Raw genomic sequence first — 17710 nt, 5'->3', positions numbered from 1 at the left:
AAAGAGAACAGCAAGCAGCAGGCAGAACAACAAAAACAAAGCAAAAGAGACAGGGAACAAAACAGGGCAAGAAGACGCAAGTAATCAAAATAGTGGAAGCAGGGAAGCCAACAGCATTGCAGGAGACAAAAACCCCTTCGAATCTCTTACACCACCGTCAGATCCTCCAGAGGCCGAGTAGGAAGATCTACCACAGATGAATAATGCAGACAATCAAGAGCTAGGTAACATCCCAAATCCGAACTCTAGCAATACTTCTTCTCCTTCTTATGCTGACATCATAAAACAAAAGAAGAAGAACCTAGAAAACACGAGCTCATCTGATGAGGAAACCTTTGAAAGGCCATCAAAAAAAGTGGGAAGAAGAACAAACAAGGAAACTAGGGAAGAAGAATCAGAACGGCAGAAAACCCTAGGCAGTCAAACTACCATTAAAATGACCATCGGGAGAAATACAAGACCAAGGGTGCCCAAGGGAGGAGGCCCCACCCCATCAAGTGGTAAATGATGCAGTTGGTCTCTTGGAACTGTAGGGGACTGGGTAATCCCAATAAGGCAGAGGCTATCAAAGACTTATTGAAGATGGAAACCGCGGACATCCTTATGCTCCAAGAGACCAAAATAGAAGGAGAAACCCTTCTAAACACTAGCATTATGAAATGGAAATACGATTCAAGAAAGGTTGTCAGTGCAAGGGGCTCGGCCGGAGGAATAGGCACATTTTGGTCAAAAAACTCCTTCTCATTAGAACGATTCTCTGAGACCCAACATTGGATCTTCACAGAACTGCGCCACACTGCAAGCAACCTCCCCCTTGCTCTGTTTAACTTGTACGTCCCTGTTCATTATGAAGAAAAGAGAGAGTGCTGGAGGACACTCTTGGATTATATAAAGCAGATCAACCCCACAAATATAGTCATAGGCGGTGATCTGAATATAATTCTAGATCCCAAAGAAAAAAAAGGAGGGATTTACTCTAGGGATCCTTTCATCAATACAGTGAGAAATCTGATACTGCAGTGGGACTTAGTTGACTTCAAACCCGTGAAAGGAAAATACACCTGGACTAACAATAGAACTGGAGAAAATCAAATCTCTGCTAGGCTGGATAGATTTCTCATCAGCAGCTCTTTAATGATGGACAATAGAATAGTTTTTTCCAAGATTCTCCCAAAGCTCACATCGGACCATAAGCCAATCCTTTTATGCCTAAAAGAAGAAGAAGATCTAGGCCCCCTCCCATTTCGTTTCAGTCCTCTCTGGGTAGGTAAAGAAGGGTTCTTTGAAACAGTCCAAACAGCATGGAGGATAGATGTATTCGGATCCCCAAGCTTTGTGTGGGAACAAAAAATGAAAAACACAAAAAAAGCTCTTAAAGATTGGATAAAGAAATCCATGCAAACCCCCACTAGGCAGAGGAAGGAGGCAGTTCTTCAGTTGGAAGGAATACAATTCGAAATGGAGGAGAAAGATCCCTCTCCCACAGACTTAGCCAATGAAAAATCTGCCCAAAGGAATGCATACTGTTCTTTTAGAAATGAAGAAGAACATTGGCGCTTAAAGTCTCGAAGTCTGTGGCTTAAATCTGGGGACAAAAATACCACATACTTCCATAGACAGTGCAGGGCTCGCCTCTCACGTAATCATATAGCAGAAATTACCAACACTAGCGGTCAGGTGTATAAAGGATTTTCTCAAATCAAAGAAGCAGTTGTAAACCATTTTCAGAACCCCCTTAGTGCGGAAAGAAATGGGAATGAGGAGGATGCAGTAGTGTTTCTCACAACCATTCCAAAACTAGTCAGCGTGGAAGATAATGATTCTCTGATGAGCCCAGTAACGGAAGAAGAGATAACTAATATAGTCTGGTCCATGGAACCAGACAAAGCTCCAGGACCTGACGGATTCTCAATTCATTTTTATAGAATTTGTTGGGAGATAATCAAATTTGATCTCTTCAAAATGATAAGAGGAATCTTGAGGAAGGTGGAGGAATAAACTCCACCTTCCTCGCTTTAATCCCCAAGGAAAAAAACCCAGTCTCCTTTGATAGATACAGGCCGATCCCACTCTGCAATTCTTCCTACAAGATCGTGGCCAAACTACTGGCTAACAGAATTAAGCCCCTTCTCCAAAAGCTCATCTCTCCGGCCCAAGGAGGATTTGTGAAAGGCAGACAAATCTTGGACAATGTCATTCAAATCCAAGAAGCCCTCCACTCCAGTCAAACACGGAAAGAACAAGGTATGATTATCAAATTGGATATGTGTAATGCTTTTGATAGAGTTAATCGTTCTTTCCTGTTCAGGGTTCTTGCAGCCTTTGGATTCAATCAGGAATTCATAAACCTCATCAAAGCTTGCATTGAAAACATCTGGATCGCCCCAATGGTGAATGGTAGACCAGCAGAGTTCCTTTTAGCCACCAGGGGACTGAGGCAGGGCTGCCCTATTTCTCCTTTTCTCTACATTCTGATGGCTGATTCACTAAGCAGAAAGCTGACACAGGAGAAACAAATTGGTTCCATACCTGGGATAAGAATTGTGCAAGGCATAGCCCCAGTGAATCACGCGCTCTTTGCTGATGATTCACTCCTGCTCGGGGGTGCTTCCATGAGAATTGCTAACTCCTTCAAGACCATTCTCCAAAAGTATTGCAGCATCTCCAGAGCGTTAATCAGTGAGAGGAAAAGTGTTGTTTATGGATGGAATACAGATCAACAAACAATTGAAAGGATTGCCAGCGAATTGGGGTTCAAAGGTTATGCAGCGTGGGACAAAATAAAGTATCTCGGTCTCCCTTTGACGATGGGATCCAACCGCAATCACTTGTGGGAGGAGGTGATTTCAAAGTTCAAAAAAAAGATTGCAGCGTGGGGTGGCATTTGGCTCACAACAGGCGGCAAGCTCACTCTTATTCGATCTGTGCTTTCAGCTTTGCCTACATTCCAAGCCTCTCTGCTGATGGCTCCAAGACAAATCGCAGATCAAATCTCCTGTCTAATGCGGAATTTTCTGTGGAACGGTGGGAAGGGAAACAACAATCGATTTCATCTAATTAATTGGGAAACAGTGAAGCGTCCCATTACCGAAGGCGGACTCCAAATTCATGACCCCCAGCAAGCAAATCTAGCCTTGGGCTGTAAACTTCTGTGGCAGCTATTAACCGAGCCTACGCATCCTGTCAGCCAGCTCTTAAAACTCAAGTATCTCAAAAATTAGTCGATCACCTCCTTCAATCCAGCGCTTTCTCCTAGAGGAACGCAGGCTTGGAGGCTCTGCTGTAAAGGGATCGATTTCTTTAGAACTCATTTGTATAAAATTCCAGGGAACGGCAAAAATATATTGTTGTGGAGAGATCGAATCATGGGTCACCCTCCACTTTCAGCTATTAATGAAATTGTAGATTTAAGAGCTTGGTTAAGTTCAAAAGGAATCCGGAAAATCGAGGATATAGCAGAGTGGGATAACAAAGGAAATTGGCAGTGCTGGACATTGCCTAACATTCCAGCGCATTTAAAAAATCAGTTAAATACTGTCACAGATGCAATTACAGACTTTACACCTGTGCATAAGGACGAGGAAGACTCATGGGGATGGGGAAAAACAGGGGTGTACACAGCCAGACAAGGATACTTACAGATGCAAGGCAAAAAGGACTCTCCGCACCCGGAAACAGTGTGGAATCAGATCTGGGAAAACTTCACAATCCCCAAGATCAATTTCTTCTTTTGGACTTTGTTCCACAACAAAATCCTGACTGGAGATAATCTGTGCAGAAGAAACATAGTTGGTCCTCATCGATGTGTGTTCTGCAAAAATGCATTGGAAACCTCAGTTCACATGTTCATCGATTGTGAGTATGCACAGAAGGCCTGGACTAGCTTCTTGACAGGTCTGAATGTGAGACCCCCAGCACATTGTTCAATCACAGGCATGTTCTCGTCTTGGAAAGCTCGATACCCCTCCAACATTGCTAACAAATCTCTTTGGCATAAGGTGTGGATTGCAGCTCCAAAATATGTTTGTTGGAAGTTGTGGCTTGCCCAGAACAAAATTGTCTTCAACCAAAAAGAAATGACTGCAGATAATGCAGCGGAGCAGGCCAAGAAACTTCTATTAGAAACTCTAAGACACTCCATTGTCAAAGATAGCTCCCTACAAAATGAAGAAAGGGCATGGCTGGATGGCTTCTCCCCCATGCCGAGACCTTCAGCAATCATTCGCCCAAATCATAAGGAAAATTGGCAGATTCGAGACACCTTGGATAGTTTCCAGAAGTGGTGGAAATCATAAGGAAAATGCACTATCTTCTTTGACAGAGCCTCGAAAGGCAATCCAGGCAGGTCAGGAGCAGGGGGGGTTATTTACTTCCTGAATGGGATAAAAGAGGACTTCAGCTGGGGACTTGGGCTTAAAACCAACAATCAGGCCGAAGTTCTCAGTCTTTTAAAAGCTTGTCAACTGGCCAGAAAAGGAAACCCAAGGGAAATCTTAGTCTTTGGAGACTCAGAATTGCTGATAAAATCTCTAATAAACAAGAAAGGGCTCAAGGATCCAGCGCTAAACAAACAGCTTACAAGAGTGAACAGACTCCTGAAGGACTTCTCCTCAGCTCAAATCTTCCATATCCTCAGAGAATTAAACACAGAAGCAGACAGACTAGCAAACACAGGATGTACTCTAGAAAAGAGCATGATCAGCATAAATTCAGGAGCATCGAATATGGCAACTATTCCCTAAATGGGCAAGGCGTTCTTGTAAAAGCAGAGAATTGTATTGTTTGAAACAGTGAATTGTAATGATTGATCTGGCTTCGGCCATCCATCTCTATAAATAAAAATACCCGTTTCAGTTAAAAAAAAAAAAACTTGTTGGATATAAACATGACAAAGAGTAGTGATTTTCCTTCAATACGAAGGTAGGGTGCCCTGGTTGTGATCCGACTCAACTGTGTATTCGTTGAAGGTTTCTCTTGAATGCGCTCCACCTCAAGCCTTATAATCTAGCTCGGGTGTGATTGTTGCAAGTAATCTTGGTTGCAACTGTCTATGGTTGGGTGGAGAGTCCTTGTACCAAACTCAGTTGCCAAAAATATTCCAAGATAAGTGTTCTTATGTATTTGCAATGTTAATAAACACATGTTTGCATTTCTAGATTGATATGATGCTTGTAAACATAATGAACATGTGGTTTCATTTTTGGGTTGAAATGGTGTATGTAAACACAAATGACATAAATTTTGATCTTGTAGTCCACATGAATGGTTAATATACTATGAAATGCTAAAAGCATTGAAAGGCCCATAAGGCCCTAAACCAAAATATGGCATGATCAACACAAGAACGTTGTTTGTTGCAGCCAATTGATTACAATGAAGACAACCTATTAGATAGGGCCTGTGTGTATATATTGGTTGAAAACCATATTATAGTTTATGTGGCATTGGGTTAATGTTGAGGACTATCTCCCTTTTAACCTATAATAACCTGTGACTCTACATTAGAGGCTTCCCAACCTTGTGCTTTCAATAGTCCTGGAGGTCTTCAACAAGCGCCTTAGTGTTGCTGGCTAGATCACTGCAAGTCTAATGGTGCACCTAGGCACATGGATCTTTGAGGAGTTATGATCTCCTTGTGGCCCTCTTGACGCCTTGTGAATCCCGTGGACTCAGGATGTTTGATGCTAGCTTAAGCTTAGGAGGGGTAACATTTGTAAGGGATAGAAAACCATAGAGGTTGTGGAAAAATGTTGCCATAGATTTTGTTAGTTGCAGAACCTCCACAACCAAACCATGACTAAATCTATGTTGAATGGCGAAGTTTGCAGAGAGAAATGCACGGTGAAGTTAGGGAGGGACCTTAATCTTATAGTTCAATCTGATAACCTGATGCGAAAAGGAGGGTGGCATGGCCTGGAGGCTGCATCTGAAAGTCTTTTGATCAACAGTGCACTGAGAGGGTGGGGAAATGTAAGCCGAGCCATTATGGCATACATGTGATCCCAGCGGTCATTTTATTAGTCGGGGTGGACCCACCTAGTCAGCCAACCCTTCGAGCTAACCCTAGAGCAATCTCAAGAGTGCATGAGAAAGGAGGCAGGGTGACCAGTAGTAGGATGTCATGGAACCATTATGATGTGTAACAATTGGAAGCAAGGAAGGTGCAAAGACATGACCAACCGACCCACGTGGCTCATAGACCATATCATAGAGATTTGGATTTTGGCATGAAAAAGGGATAGCAAGGCTGACTGGGCACTAGGCTAGCTAGGCTCATAGATTAGAGGTGGGGAGTGTTACCATTGGTCGAGATGGAGCCCATATGATAGCTCATCCCTGAGGAAAAATTCCCGTGAGCTAAAGAGGGAAGCTTGTTTCAAAGGAACGATATGACGTGGTGTTGGGATGAGTTCTCAAAGGGTGTCATGACTCGATAACGACACATGAAAATCAAAGGTAGGGGCCATGCAGAGGCATGGCTCCCTGATCCACGTAAACCTGAGGGGTTCCTCTCAAGAAGTTCAAAAGGTGCATATTATGGAAGTGTCGGGGTGTTGGGGTTGGGATGACGTGTCCCGGTGGTCCCAACCCTCGATGGACAAGAAGAGAGGCCGAGTTGATCTGTTGGGAGGGGAAGGATCATGATGAAATTTCGTATAGGCCCCATCATGGAGGTATAAAGGTAAGTAGTGGATGAAAGCTTCAAGAAAAGGCGAAGTGGGATGACATGGTGGTCAGAGAAAGGGGGCCCATCTTGATGTCGTGTGCCTATCAACGAAAACCATAAGAAAATTGGAAAACCTGATAATTCCTTCTTTGAAACCTCTTGTTGTCATTTCAAAAAGGGTGAGGGAGGGTGTCAAAATGAATGTGAGTTGTTGATCTGATGATCGATGATATTCCTCTTATCGCCCATTCTAAGGGGTGAACCCCCCATAACTTATGTGCACGTTATCCTGTTGGAATTATGCATGATGACATCGAAGAATGAATGTGTGGGGATCTGCCTAGAAATTCCACATATTTTATGAGACATTGATGGGGACCACCATAGCAAGCGACATGGTGGAATTTTATCGGCACCGAGGCACAGAGGCGAGGCCCTACATATGAGCAGTCAATCATATGATAAGACAAGGTAATTTATGGTTTTATATATATAAACATTGGGGTTTTCGAGACCTTGGTGAGATTCTGTAAGCATTATATATATATATATATATATATATATAGAGAGAGAGAGAGAGAGAGAGATAGAGAGATATATGGTAGGGCCAATGGAAAGTTAATAAAATGAAGCTATGGATTTCTGAGTCTTGGTGCTCAAGTGAAAAGAGAGAAGCCATAACCCTCAATTAAGCCAATTTAGATCCTCGGCACAGGAAATGGAATTGAGGAAAAGATAAAAACATTTTAATCCCATTCCTCAATAGTATAAGGGTAATTGGATTATCAAGTAGTATCCATCCCACTAGGGCAGGTGGGGAGGGTTGTTAAAGGTGGCATCATAGCATCTAGGTTCAACACTTGGACTAGATGGGCTCTATCATGGCTAAGTAATGGTAGGTCCCTCAATAAGGGGGTTTCATAATAATTTTTATAAATCTAATAAAACAAATGTTTAGGTGTTAAAATTTTGGTTTTAAATCATTAATGGCATGCATAATTGAAGGGTCGCCTTGTGATCCAAGTATGTAGGATGGTACTAATGCATGGATCCCTAGATCTAGGGTGGAGCTCAATCCTATGGGTAATATCTGAATGAGAGTTGAGGGTATCCTACTCACAAGTGTTAGTTGGAGTGTATACTAACTATAATGATGTTTAAAATGTTATTTAATAAATGCTTGGGCAATGCATGTGTTTGCTAGCTAGCATTTTGAAGGTTTGGACAACCAATGGTTGTGACATTGGATATGGTATTTTATTTGGATTTTTGAATAATTGCCTATGGTGCAGTGAGTAATCATGGCAAACCATCACCATTGGTTGGTTGATGTGACCTGATATTCTTGGGACCATTATGTCCATGAGGAAAGGATATGGGGAGGAATCCCTACGTGATGTGTATAGCCCTTATTTGTTCACTGATAGGCATATGTATTATATGTTGGTTGGGATGTGGAAAATTTCATGGTAAGTATGTTGTAGCCTCAGCTAACATTCTTGTCCCTCCAGGGTGGGGACCACCAGCACATGCCATCCCAACTCCAACACCCCGACACTTCCATACTATGCACATTTTGAACTTATGGGGAGGAACACCTTGAGTTTATGTGGAACAGGGTCCATGCCTCCATATGGACTCTACCTCTAATTGGAACATGTCGTTATAGATTCACGACACCTTGTTCCAAGTCATCCTAGCACCACGTCATCTCGTTCCTCTGAAACAAGCTTCCCTTTTTAGCTCATGGGATTTTTTCCTTAGGGATGAGTTGTCATATGGGATCCATCTCGACCAATGGGAACACTCCCTACCTCTAATTTGTAAGCCTAGCTAGCCCAATGCCTAGTCAACCTTTCTATCCCTTTGCCATGCCAAAAACAAACTCTTTAGGATATGGTCCCCAAGCCACGTGGGTTGGTTGGTCACATCTTGACACCTTCATTGTTTCCAATTGTTACACATCATAATAGTGCCATGACATCCTACTACTGGTCACCCCACCCCCTTTCTCATGCACTCTTGAGATTGCTATGGGGTTGACTCGATGGGTTGGCTGACTAGGTGGGTCCACCCCGGCTAATAACAAGACCGCCATGCTCACGTGTCTGCCATAGTGGCCCAACTTACATTTCCCCACCCGCTCAGTGCACTATCGATCAAAAGACTTCCAGATGCAGTGTTTGGGCCACACCACCCTCCTTTTTGCCAACAATAATAAGGCATAATATCAAGAGCCAATCAATGGATTCCCTGGCTAGGTCTTCCCCAAGACCAATCACATCAGTTTATCAAATTGGACTATAAGATTAAGGTCCTCGACTAACTTCACTGTGGCTGTTATGCTCTTAACCTACAAAGTAATACCCAAACACAGAATATGCGAAGAAAGGATACCCAGAACATAGAATATGCGAAGAAAATATATCCAGAACACAGAATAGCAATGATTTTATTATTCAGAGAGAAATGTTCACAGGCCTCTTCGAGGGGGCAACCTCCAATAGAGCAGAGCTCGATTACAAAAACAAGACACGATACTCCTCGCAGGGAGTCTCTATCCTTTATATATGACTCATACATGCAATACCACGGGCCAATACCGTGGGTTTTATTAATACCATCTATCTAATACTACCGCCCATTTGCAACTAACTGTGGTCCCGTCATTAATTGCGGGTTAACCACTTACAAATATTAATATGGGCTTTATTGACTCTTGACTATGACGTGATCCCATGGCATAAATAAGGGGGTTAGGGTGGGACCTTAACATGCCCTCCCCCTTAAGACTAGCCTTGTCCTCAAGGCTGAAGCTGCGGAAACTGCTGAAGAATAGTGGCTGGTTCCCAAGTTGCATCTTCCGGAGAGGTGTCTTTCCATTTGACGAGGACCTCCTTAATCATGCGGCCGCGCAGGTGCTTGTCTCGTGTGTCTAGAACCTGTTCGGGTTGAAGCCAGATTGACCCTTCTTCGTCTAATTCAGGTAGACTGGTTTGAACTCGACAATTGTTTCCAATCACTTTCTTGAGGCATGATACATGGAAAACTGGATGGATTTTTGCCGTAGGGGGCAAAGCCAACTTGTAAGCCACTTCTCCAATGCGCTGAAGTACTTGGTATGGTCCATAGAATTTTGGAGCGAGCTTTTGACAACCCTTATCTTTGAGTGATGTTTGCTTATATGGTTGCAGCCTCAAAAAGACCTGATCCCCTTCTTGAAATTGGCGCTCTGAGCGATGTTGGTCGGCCTGTTGCTTCATGCGGTTCTGAGCTTGATGAAGATTCTCGCGAAGATGGGCGAGCATGGTTGCGCGGTGTTGTAGGAGTTGATCCACTGCTTGTACTTTGGAGCATCCCTTGAGATAAGAAGTAGGGGAAGGCGGACGTTGACCATAGACTGCTTCATAGGGAGTCATTTTGGTGGTGGCATGATAGTTGGTGTTATACCACCATTCAGCCAGAGGTAACCACTGTGCCCAAAGGTGTTGCTTTTCTGAAGTGAAACACCTAAGGTAGGTTTCTAGACATTTGTTGACGGCTTCGGTTTGACCATCTGTTTGCGGATGGTATGAAGTACTGAGTTTGAGTTGAGTGCCTTGTATTCTGAAGAGTTCCTGCCAAAAATTGCTGGTGAAGATCGGGTCGCGGTCGGACACTATAGAAGTGGGCATGCCATGTAATTTGAAGATCTGATCCATGAAAGTTTGAGCAACCAAGGTAGGTGTAAACGGGTGGGGTAGGGCACAGAAATGAGCATACTTCGACAGTCTATCCACAACCACCATGACAACTGACTTGTTCCCTGACTTTGGAAGACCTATAATGAAATCCATAGAAACCTCCGTCCAAATTGAGGCCGGAATGGGCAATGGTTGTAAGGTGCCTGGTGTGTTGACGGTTTCCCCTTTGTGGCGTTGACAGACATCACATTCGGCTACGAAAGTAAGGACATCCTTTTTCATGCCTGTCCAAAAGAATGATCTTCTGGTGCGAGCATATGTCTTCTGAAAGCCCGAATGTCCTGCAATGGGAGATGAGTGCAATTCTGCCAAAAGGCGACTTTTGAGGGTAGATGTTGGTGATATTACGACTCTGTCCTTGTAGCGAAGAATATCATTCTGCCACGAGTAGCCCTTGCGGGAATTAGGATCTTCCTGCAATTGAGAAATGAGTTGTACGAGCCCTGTGTGTGAAAACCATTCCCTGCGAGCCTCTTCAATCCAGTCTGGAATGGGGAGGGAAATTGCGAGCAGAGTACTTTCCTCCTCAAATTGGCGCGACAATGCATCTGCTACACTGTTGTCTTTCCCTTTCTTGTAAATGATCTCATAATCATATCCCAGCATTTTGGCTAACCATTTATTTTGTTGTGGGGAGGATAGGCGTTGCTCCAAAAAATATTTAAGACTGTGATGATCTGTGCGGATTTGGAAACGTCGCCCCAATAAGTAAGGTCGCCAGGTCTCGACTGCATGTAAGATGGCCATCATTTCCTTCTCGTAGGTAGATTGGCCCAGATTCCTCCCACTGAGTTGTTGGCTGGTGAAGGCCAATGGTCGCCCTTCCTGCATTAAGACTGCTCCAATACCTGTACCCGAAGCATCACATTCAATGACAAAGGATTTGGTGAAGTCAGGTAGTGCTAAGACGGGAGTGGAACACATGGCGTTTTTGAGAGCGGTAAATGCCTGTTGTGCTTCCTCATTCCAGAAGAAGGAATTTTTCTTTAGGAGTTGAGTGAAGGGATTTGCTATGCGGCCATAATTGCAGACAAATTTACGATAATAGCCTGTTAGACCCAAAAATCCTCTCAAGCTCTTCAAGGTCTTAGGTTGAGGCCATTCTTGCATTGCCTGGATCTTTTTGGGGTCCACCTTGACACCTTCACGCCCCACAATGTGGCCCAAATACTCAACTTCTTCCATGCCAAACGAACACTTAAACATCTTGACAAATAATTTATGCTGGCGGAGCAGTTGCAAGAGTAGATCTACATGCTGAAGATGTGCCGCCCAAGTGCCACTATAGATGAGGATGTCATCGAAGAAGACAAGGACAAATTTTCTGAGATATGGTTTGAGGAGGTGATTCATAAGGCTCTGAAAAGTAGAGGGGGCATTACAGAGACCAAATGGCATGACCAGGAACTCATAATGGCCTTCATGAGTTCTGAAAGCCGTCTTGGGAATGTCGACTTCCTTCATGCGAATTTGGTGGTAGCCTGAGCGAAGATCCAACTTAGTGAAGAATTGAGCCCCATTGAGTTCGTCCAGCAAATCGTCAACCACCGGGATGGGAAATTTATCTTTGACTGTCAACTTATTGAGGGCCCTGAAGTCGGGACACATCCGCCACTCCCCATCTTTCTTGAGGACCATGACCACTGGGGATGAATAAGGACTAATGCTGGGGCGAATGACACCTGCTTCCAACAATTCCTTGATGATTTTTTCTATTTCATTCTTTTGGGTGAACGGATATCTGTATGGCCGCACATTTGGGGGTTGGGCCCCTGGAACCAATGTGATGCTATGATCATGTTCCCCTCGCGAGGGTGGAAGCTCATGAGGCTTATCAAAGACCGTCTGATGTTTATTTAAAATCTGTTGCATCTCAGGATGAATTGGCAGAGACATGGTTTTGACTACGTGGATGGCATTAAATTGAGCTACCACTCCATGATGGCCCTTTTTTAACAATTTTTCCATCCTATGCGAGCTGATGATAGAGGGGGCTCCCGCCTGTAGTCCACGGAGGGTATGTGTGGAGTTGTTCTGCTTAAAACTCATATATAACTCCTGGAAATCCATTGTGATTGGCCCCAGAGTGCGTAGCCATTCCGCGCCTAGGACAATGTCGCAACCCCCCATGTGTATTGCAAACATGTGGGTTTTCAACTGATAATCCCCCATTTGAAGTTTGACATTTTCACAGCGGCCTTCACATTTCATTGTGCCCCCATCTGCAATTTGGACTTGGAAGTTAGAAACTGCTCGGACAAAACAATGCGCTGCTTCAGCGATCTTTTGATGGATGAAATTATGGGTACTTCCACTATCAATCAAGACTACTACTGGGCGATGTTTAAGAAAACCCCTGATTTTGAGAGTTTGAGGGGAAGAAATTCCTGCCAATGCATTTAGCGAAATAATTGGGTCGTCAGATACAATCTCCTTTTGGTTATCTTCTTCAATCGCCTCCAGTTCCTCAAGTGGTGGATCTTCCTCGATGGAGCTGTAGTCAGTGGCATCTATTTGAAAAAACTTGGGCTCCTTGCATTTATGACCCGGGGAATATTTTTCATCACAGTAGTAACATAGTCCTTGCTTCCTTCTTTCGGCCATTTCCGCAGGTGACACCTTTTGAATCTTAAGTGTCTGAGTCGTGTTGGGAGCCTGTGGGGGACGAACTTTAGCGGGGAAGTTGAGGCGGTTGGATTGGGCTGTTAATGTACGTTCCACCTTACGAGCTACCTGGCAAGCCTCTGTCCACGTGGGAGGGTGGTGGAGTAGAACCTGAGCTTTGATGGCTTCTTTCAGACCGCTGATAAAGCATTCCATGTAGAACTCATCTGTGAGACCCTTAGTGCGGAAGGCTAAGGCTTCAAAAGCGGTAATATATTCATCCACTGTACCCGTTTGTCGGAGCTTAGTGAGACGCCCCAAAAAAGAGTCTTCCTGTTCAAAGCGATTTCGAAGAGCTTTGGCAAATTGGGCCCAATTTTGAAAATGTCCATTGCAACGCTGATGCCATTCCTTCCATTGCCATCGTTCATTGTCCAAGTACATGGTGCCCACCATAAGCTTAGTCCCCTCATCTATGATATTATTCAATTGGAAATGATGCTCCATTTGTGCTAGCCATGCGGACGTGTGAGAACCGTCAAATTTATGCATATCCAACTTGGGAGGTCGCTGACTGGGTGGTGGGTGGGTGTGCCAGACGTGGGGAGAGTGGCTAGACTCACCCTCATGGTATTCATGGCCATTATTCTCCTCCTTGTGGGCTAGCTCCTTGCCCTTCAGTGCGTTCTGTATCTGGATACTTATTCCTTTAATCTCATGTTGTATTTCGTTCACCGAAAATTGGATGGAGTTCACCTGGTTTTCAATTTTGTCCATCCTTTCATTGGCCATCGCTTGAGCGCGAGTTTCTACCATACACCAACCTGATGAAAATTTGGGACCGCCAAAAAATTTTTACTAAGAAATTGAATGGTACCACCTTGCTCAGCTCGTCATCCTGATTCTAATGGGCTAGGTCACCAATAAGCGCCCCGGAAGATCTCAGACTCGTTTTTTTTTTTTTTTTTTTTTTTGGAAAACTCCTCACGGAGTTTTACTCCTTCCTGATCAATACTGCAGTCACCAAATCCTCAAAATGTTAATGCCACCAAAAGTCCTGCGAAAATTATATCCAGGTACAGGAACCCTTCACAACTACTCTGATCGGGTGGATCTGAGAGATCTGAATGGTGGGATAACTGTTGTTGCTGATCTGATGGAGCTGCGGGGCTGATGTCTGCTGCTGCTGCACTTGCTGATCTGGAATAGATGATGTGTGATCCCCGATAGAAAGGGAACTATGGTCTTGAGGAGTGTCAGCTGCTACAGATCGCAATATACATAAGGGTCTGACAGTAGTACTTGGCCCAATGTTTCAGGGCTCTAACTAAGGAGGATCGACCGTACCCTTAGCCGTACAACCCGACTACCCTATCGTACGGGCGAGTAATCTCTCCGAGTGCTATTCTCGGTGCACTGTAGCCACAAGACGGCCGAAGGTTTATCTATGGCGAGGTTTCAAGGGAGCTAGGGGGCTTCCTATATACCCAGAGGGTACGTGGAATACAGTCCGTGCGCGGTTCTGTCTAATGCGCTACTACTCGAAGGGGTACCCACAGGGGTTACAAGGGAGTCCAACAGACGTGACCACCTCTTGTATTTCCTGCGTGCATGCCTCCCCAAATTCGTAGGTTTATGCTCTTAACGACAGATCCCGTGGTTTAAAGACGCCGGAACACGTCTCTAGCCAAAAAAAAAAATTGCTAAAAATTGGAGATCCCACCGAGCCCTGGAAAGTGCTCTGATACCACTTGTTATGCTCTTAACCTGCAAAGTAATACCCAAACACAGAATATGCGAAGAAATGATACCCAGAACATAGAATATGCGAAGAAAAGATACCCAGAACACAGAATAGCAATGATTTTATTATTCAGAGAGAAATGTTCACAGGCCTCTTCGAGGGGGCAACCTCCAATAGAGCAGAGCTCAATTACAAAAACAAGACACGATACTCCTCGCAGGGAGTCTCTATCCTTTATATATGACTCATACATGCAATACCACAGGCCAATACTGTGGGTTTTATTAATACCATCTATCTAATACTACCGCCCATTTGCAACTAACTGTGGTCCCGTCATTAATTGCGGGTTAACCACTTACAAATATTAATATGGGCTTTATTGACTCTTGACTATGACGTGATCCTATGACATAAATAAGGGGGTTAGGGTGGGACCCTAACAGTGGCGCTTCTCTCTGTGAACTTCGCCATTCAACATAGATTTAGTTATGGTTTGGTTGCAGAGGTTCTACAACCAACAGAATATATGGCAACATTTTTTCACAACCTCTATGGTTTTGTAGCCCTTACTAGTGTTACCCCTCCTAAGCTTAAGCTAGCATCAAACATCCCGAGTCCACGGGATTCAAAAGACATCAAGAGGGCCACGAGGAGATCAGAACTCCTCAAAGATCCATGTGCCCAGGCGCACCATTAGACTTGCAGTGATCTAGCCAGCAACACTGAGGTGCTTTTCGAAGACCTCCATGATTGTTGAAAGCGCAAGGTTGGGAAGCCTCTAATGTAGAGTCACAAGTTATTATAGGTTAAAAGGGAGACAATCCTCAACATTAACCAAATGCCACATAAACTATAATATGGTTTGCAACCAATATACACACACAGGTCCTATCTAATAGGTTGTCTTCATTGTACATGTATTCTTTATCACTAGATAGATCATACACCAAGCGTCAATGTAATATTCTTAATCTTGTAGGAAGCTTGTATTATATTCAATTTTGAAATGTAGAGGTAATTAAATTTTGGAAGGGTTTCTTTTATATTATACAAAATACATTGGAGTAGTAAAAAAACACTTTGTTTAGAGAAATGATTTCGAAGAATGTTTTGAAAGAGTCGAATATCTCTTCATTTTAGCCTTGTTTAAAGCATTAGAATTTAACTCTTATTTCATGGAAAGTATCATGGATTGATTAGTGATTCTTGAGAATGTATAAAAATAAATTTTCAAGTCAAGGGTTACAGAGTTTATATTAATTTCAATGTTTGAGTGACAAGATCCTTCACACCGATTTTTCTTCCACTTCATGCATGTGAGATCCCTTACAATCATTCATGTTCAATAATCATAACATGTTCCTAGAGCCATTGGAATGTAATTTTCTTGTTCTCCACTTGTCCCATCTATCAAATGTGAGTGTATTCGATCAAACCTTGGTATCAAGTTTTATTTATCTTCTACAAATTACCTTGTGTAATCATAACTTTCTTCCACTTATCCATTGAATTTTTTCCCCAATTTACATTACTAAATTTCTTCCGATCACTTCATCTCTTTCTCCAATTTTAGATCTTTATGAATTGATGTTTACTATGTGAGTTTGAAAATTAGTTTTCTAAATTTCACGTTTGTATTATCTAGAGATATATTTACTTTCCTTTGGACATCCAATTTTTTAGTTTTTTTAATCTTATGATCCCTCCAAATGACTAAACTCTTGACATTATGCGAATGAATGAAACCAGGGAAAATTTTAGGGGCAAAATTTGGCAAATGGATTATTTTTTGGACCTTTTTCAAAAAAAATATTCACCAATTTGGTTAAAAATTTGCTTATTTTTTACATATATATGATTAAATGGATGATATTGGCCAATTTTTTTTTACCAATTTTAATAGTAAATTACATGTTTTTTATTGAATATTCGCCTACATTCTATATGCATGAATTTTCAAACTGGAATAGTTGTCTACAATACTATATATAGCAAAAATATTAAATCCTTAAAAATTATCAATTAAACAATTTTATAATCTAACTTCTATGTCTATATATGTAAGTCCTTTGAATTCAAATTCATAATCTTTTAATAAGCCCCATATAAAACAAATTTCTACACATCCTAGTCAAAGCCACATGACCTTTTCCTATTCAAGGTTTCACAAGACATAATCTTACTGATAGCATTTCCTAAAAATAATATAAAAAAGTGCATATTTCAAAGTTGAAATAAACTCAAATAAATAAAACCATAATTTTAGAATTAATATAGATTGGATATTTTCAATAAATAGTCCCCTCATATCCCAAAATAATGGTCTCATGTTCCCTACATTTAGAAAGATAATTTTGAGGATGTAGTTGGAAAGACTTATTAGTGAATGGAGTGACAATATATATGTTTGGTGGCTTCCTTTCATTTCAATCATTCCAAATAAAAATAAGGAAGACACTTTTTTTTTTTAATCTTGAAGTGAATAGTGAAGGAAAATTTGTATATGTATCTAATAAATTATTAAGATTGGATGCAAACACAAATGGTAAGTAATTAAGATTGGATGCAAACACAAATTGTAAGTAGTAGTCAAGTTTCTATATTATGGATCATCTATATTTCCATACTATTTAAATAATTTTATGTCTTTTATGAAATATTACTAGCATCGAAATAATGGTTATTATTAACTTTTGAAAAACTAGGTATGGAAAAAAAAGGTATCATCAACATAGGCAATCAACAAACTGTAATATATCTATCATATTTAGGACATGTTACATTTGAAGCATCATTATGCTATTGACATGGAGTGATCTTTTGGTATACACTTAATGAATATCTCAATAGTCTAAGTAAATAGAAATATATCCTTTTAAACACAGCTTGACTTTTTTCTTAATTTGAGGTACATATTATACCATCTTGAAATCAACCTCCCTCCAATGT

General features: G+C 42.1%; 1 protein-coding gene across 1 annotated transcript; it reads left to right on the top strand.

Moving 5' to 3' along the window:
* The first annotated feature begins 507 nt into the window (after window positions 1-507).
* LOC149176320 (uncharacterized) lies at window positions 508-3221 on the top strand. Its single transcript, XM_089421434.1, has 2 exons — window positions 508-1868; window positions 2309-3221. The coding sequence occupies exons 1-2, from the start codon at window positions 508-510 to the stop codon at window positions 3219-3221; spliced, it is 2274 nt and encodes a 757-aa protein (XP_089277560.1).
* Window positions 3222-17710: the final 14489 nt, after the last annotated feature.

Source organism: Pinus tabuliformis, chromosome 4_1 (genome assembly GCF_031772625.1).
Source record: "Pinus tabuliformis cultivar Carrire ecotype Pingquan chromosome 4_1, CPIR1, whole genome shotgun sequence".
NCBI classification, from domain to species: domain Eukaryota; kingdom Viridiplantae; phylum Streptophyta; class Pinopsida; order Pinales; family Pinaceae; genus Pinus; species Pinus tabuliformis.
Note: the sequence above shows the minus strand (reverse complement) of the source record. Positions and strands in the feature narration are given on the sequence as shown.

What these genes read in the sequence shown, in the direction of transcription:
- LOC149176320 (XM_089421434.1), top strand. Translation starts at nt 508, where the DNA reads ATGCAGTTGGTCTCTTGGAACTGTAGGGGACTGGGTAATCCCAATAAG. An exon ending in GAGATAACTAATATAGTCTG is followed by an intron (nt 1,869 to 2,308) that starts GTCCATGGAACC and finishes TTTCCTGTTCAG; the next exon opens with GGTTCTTGCAGCCTTTGGAT.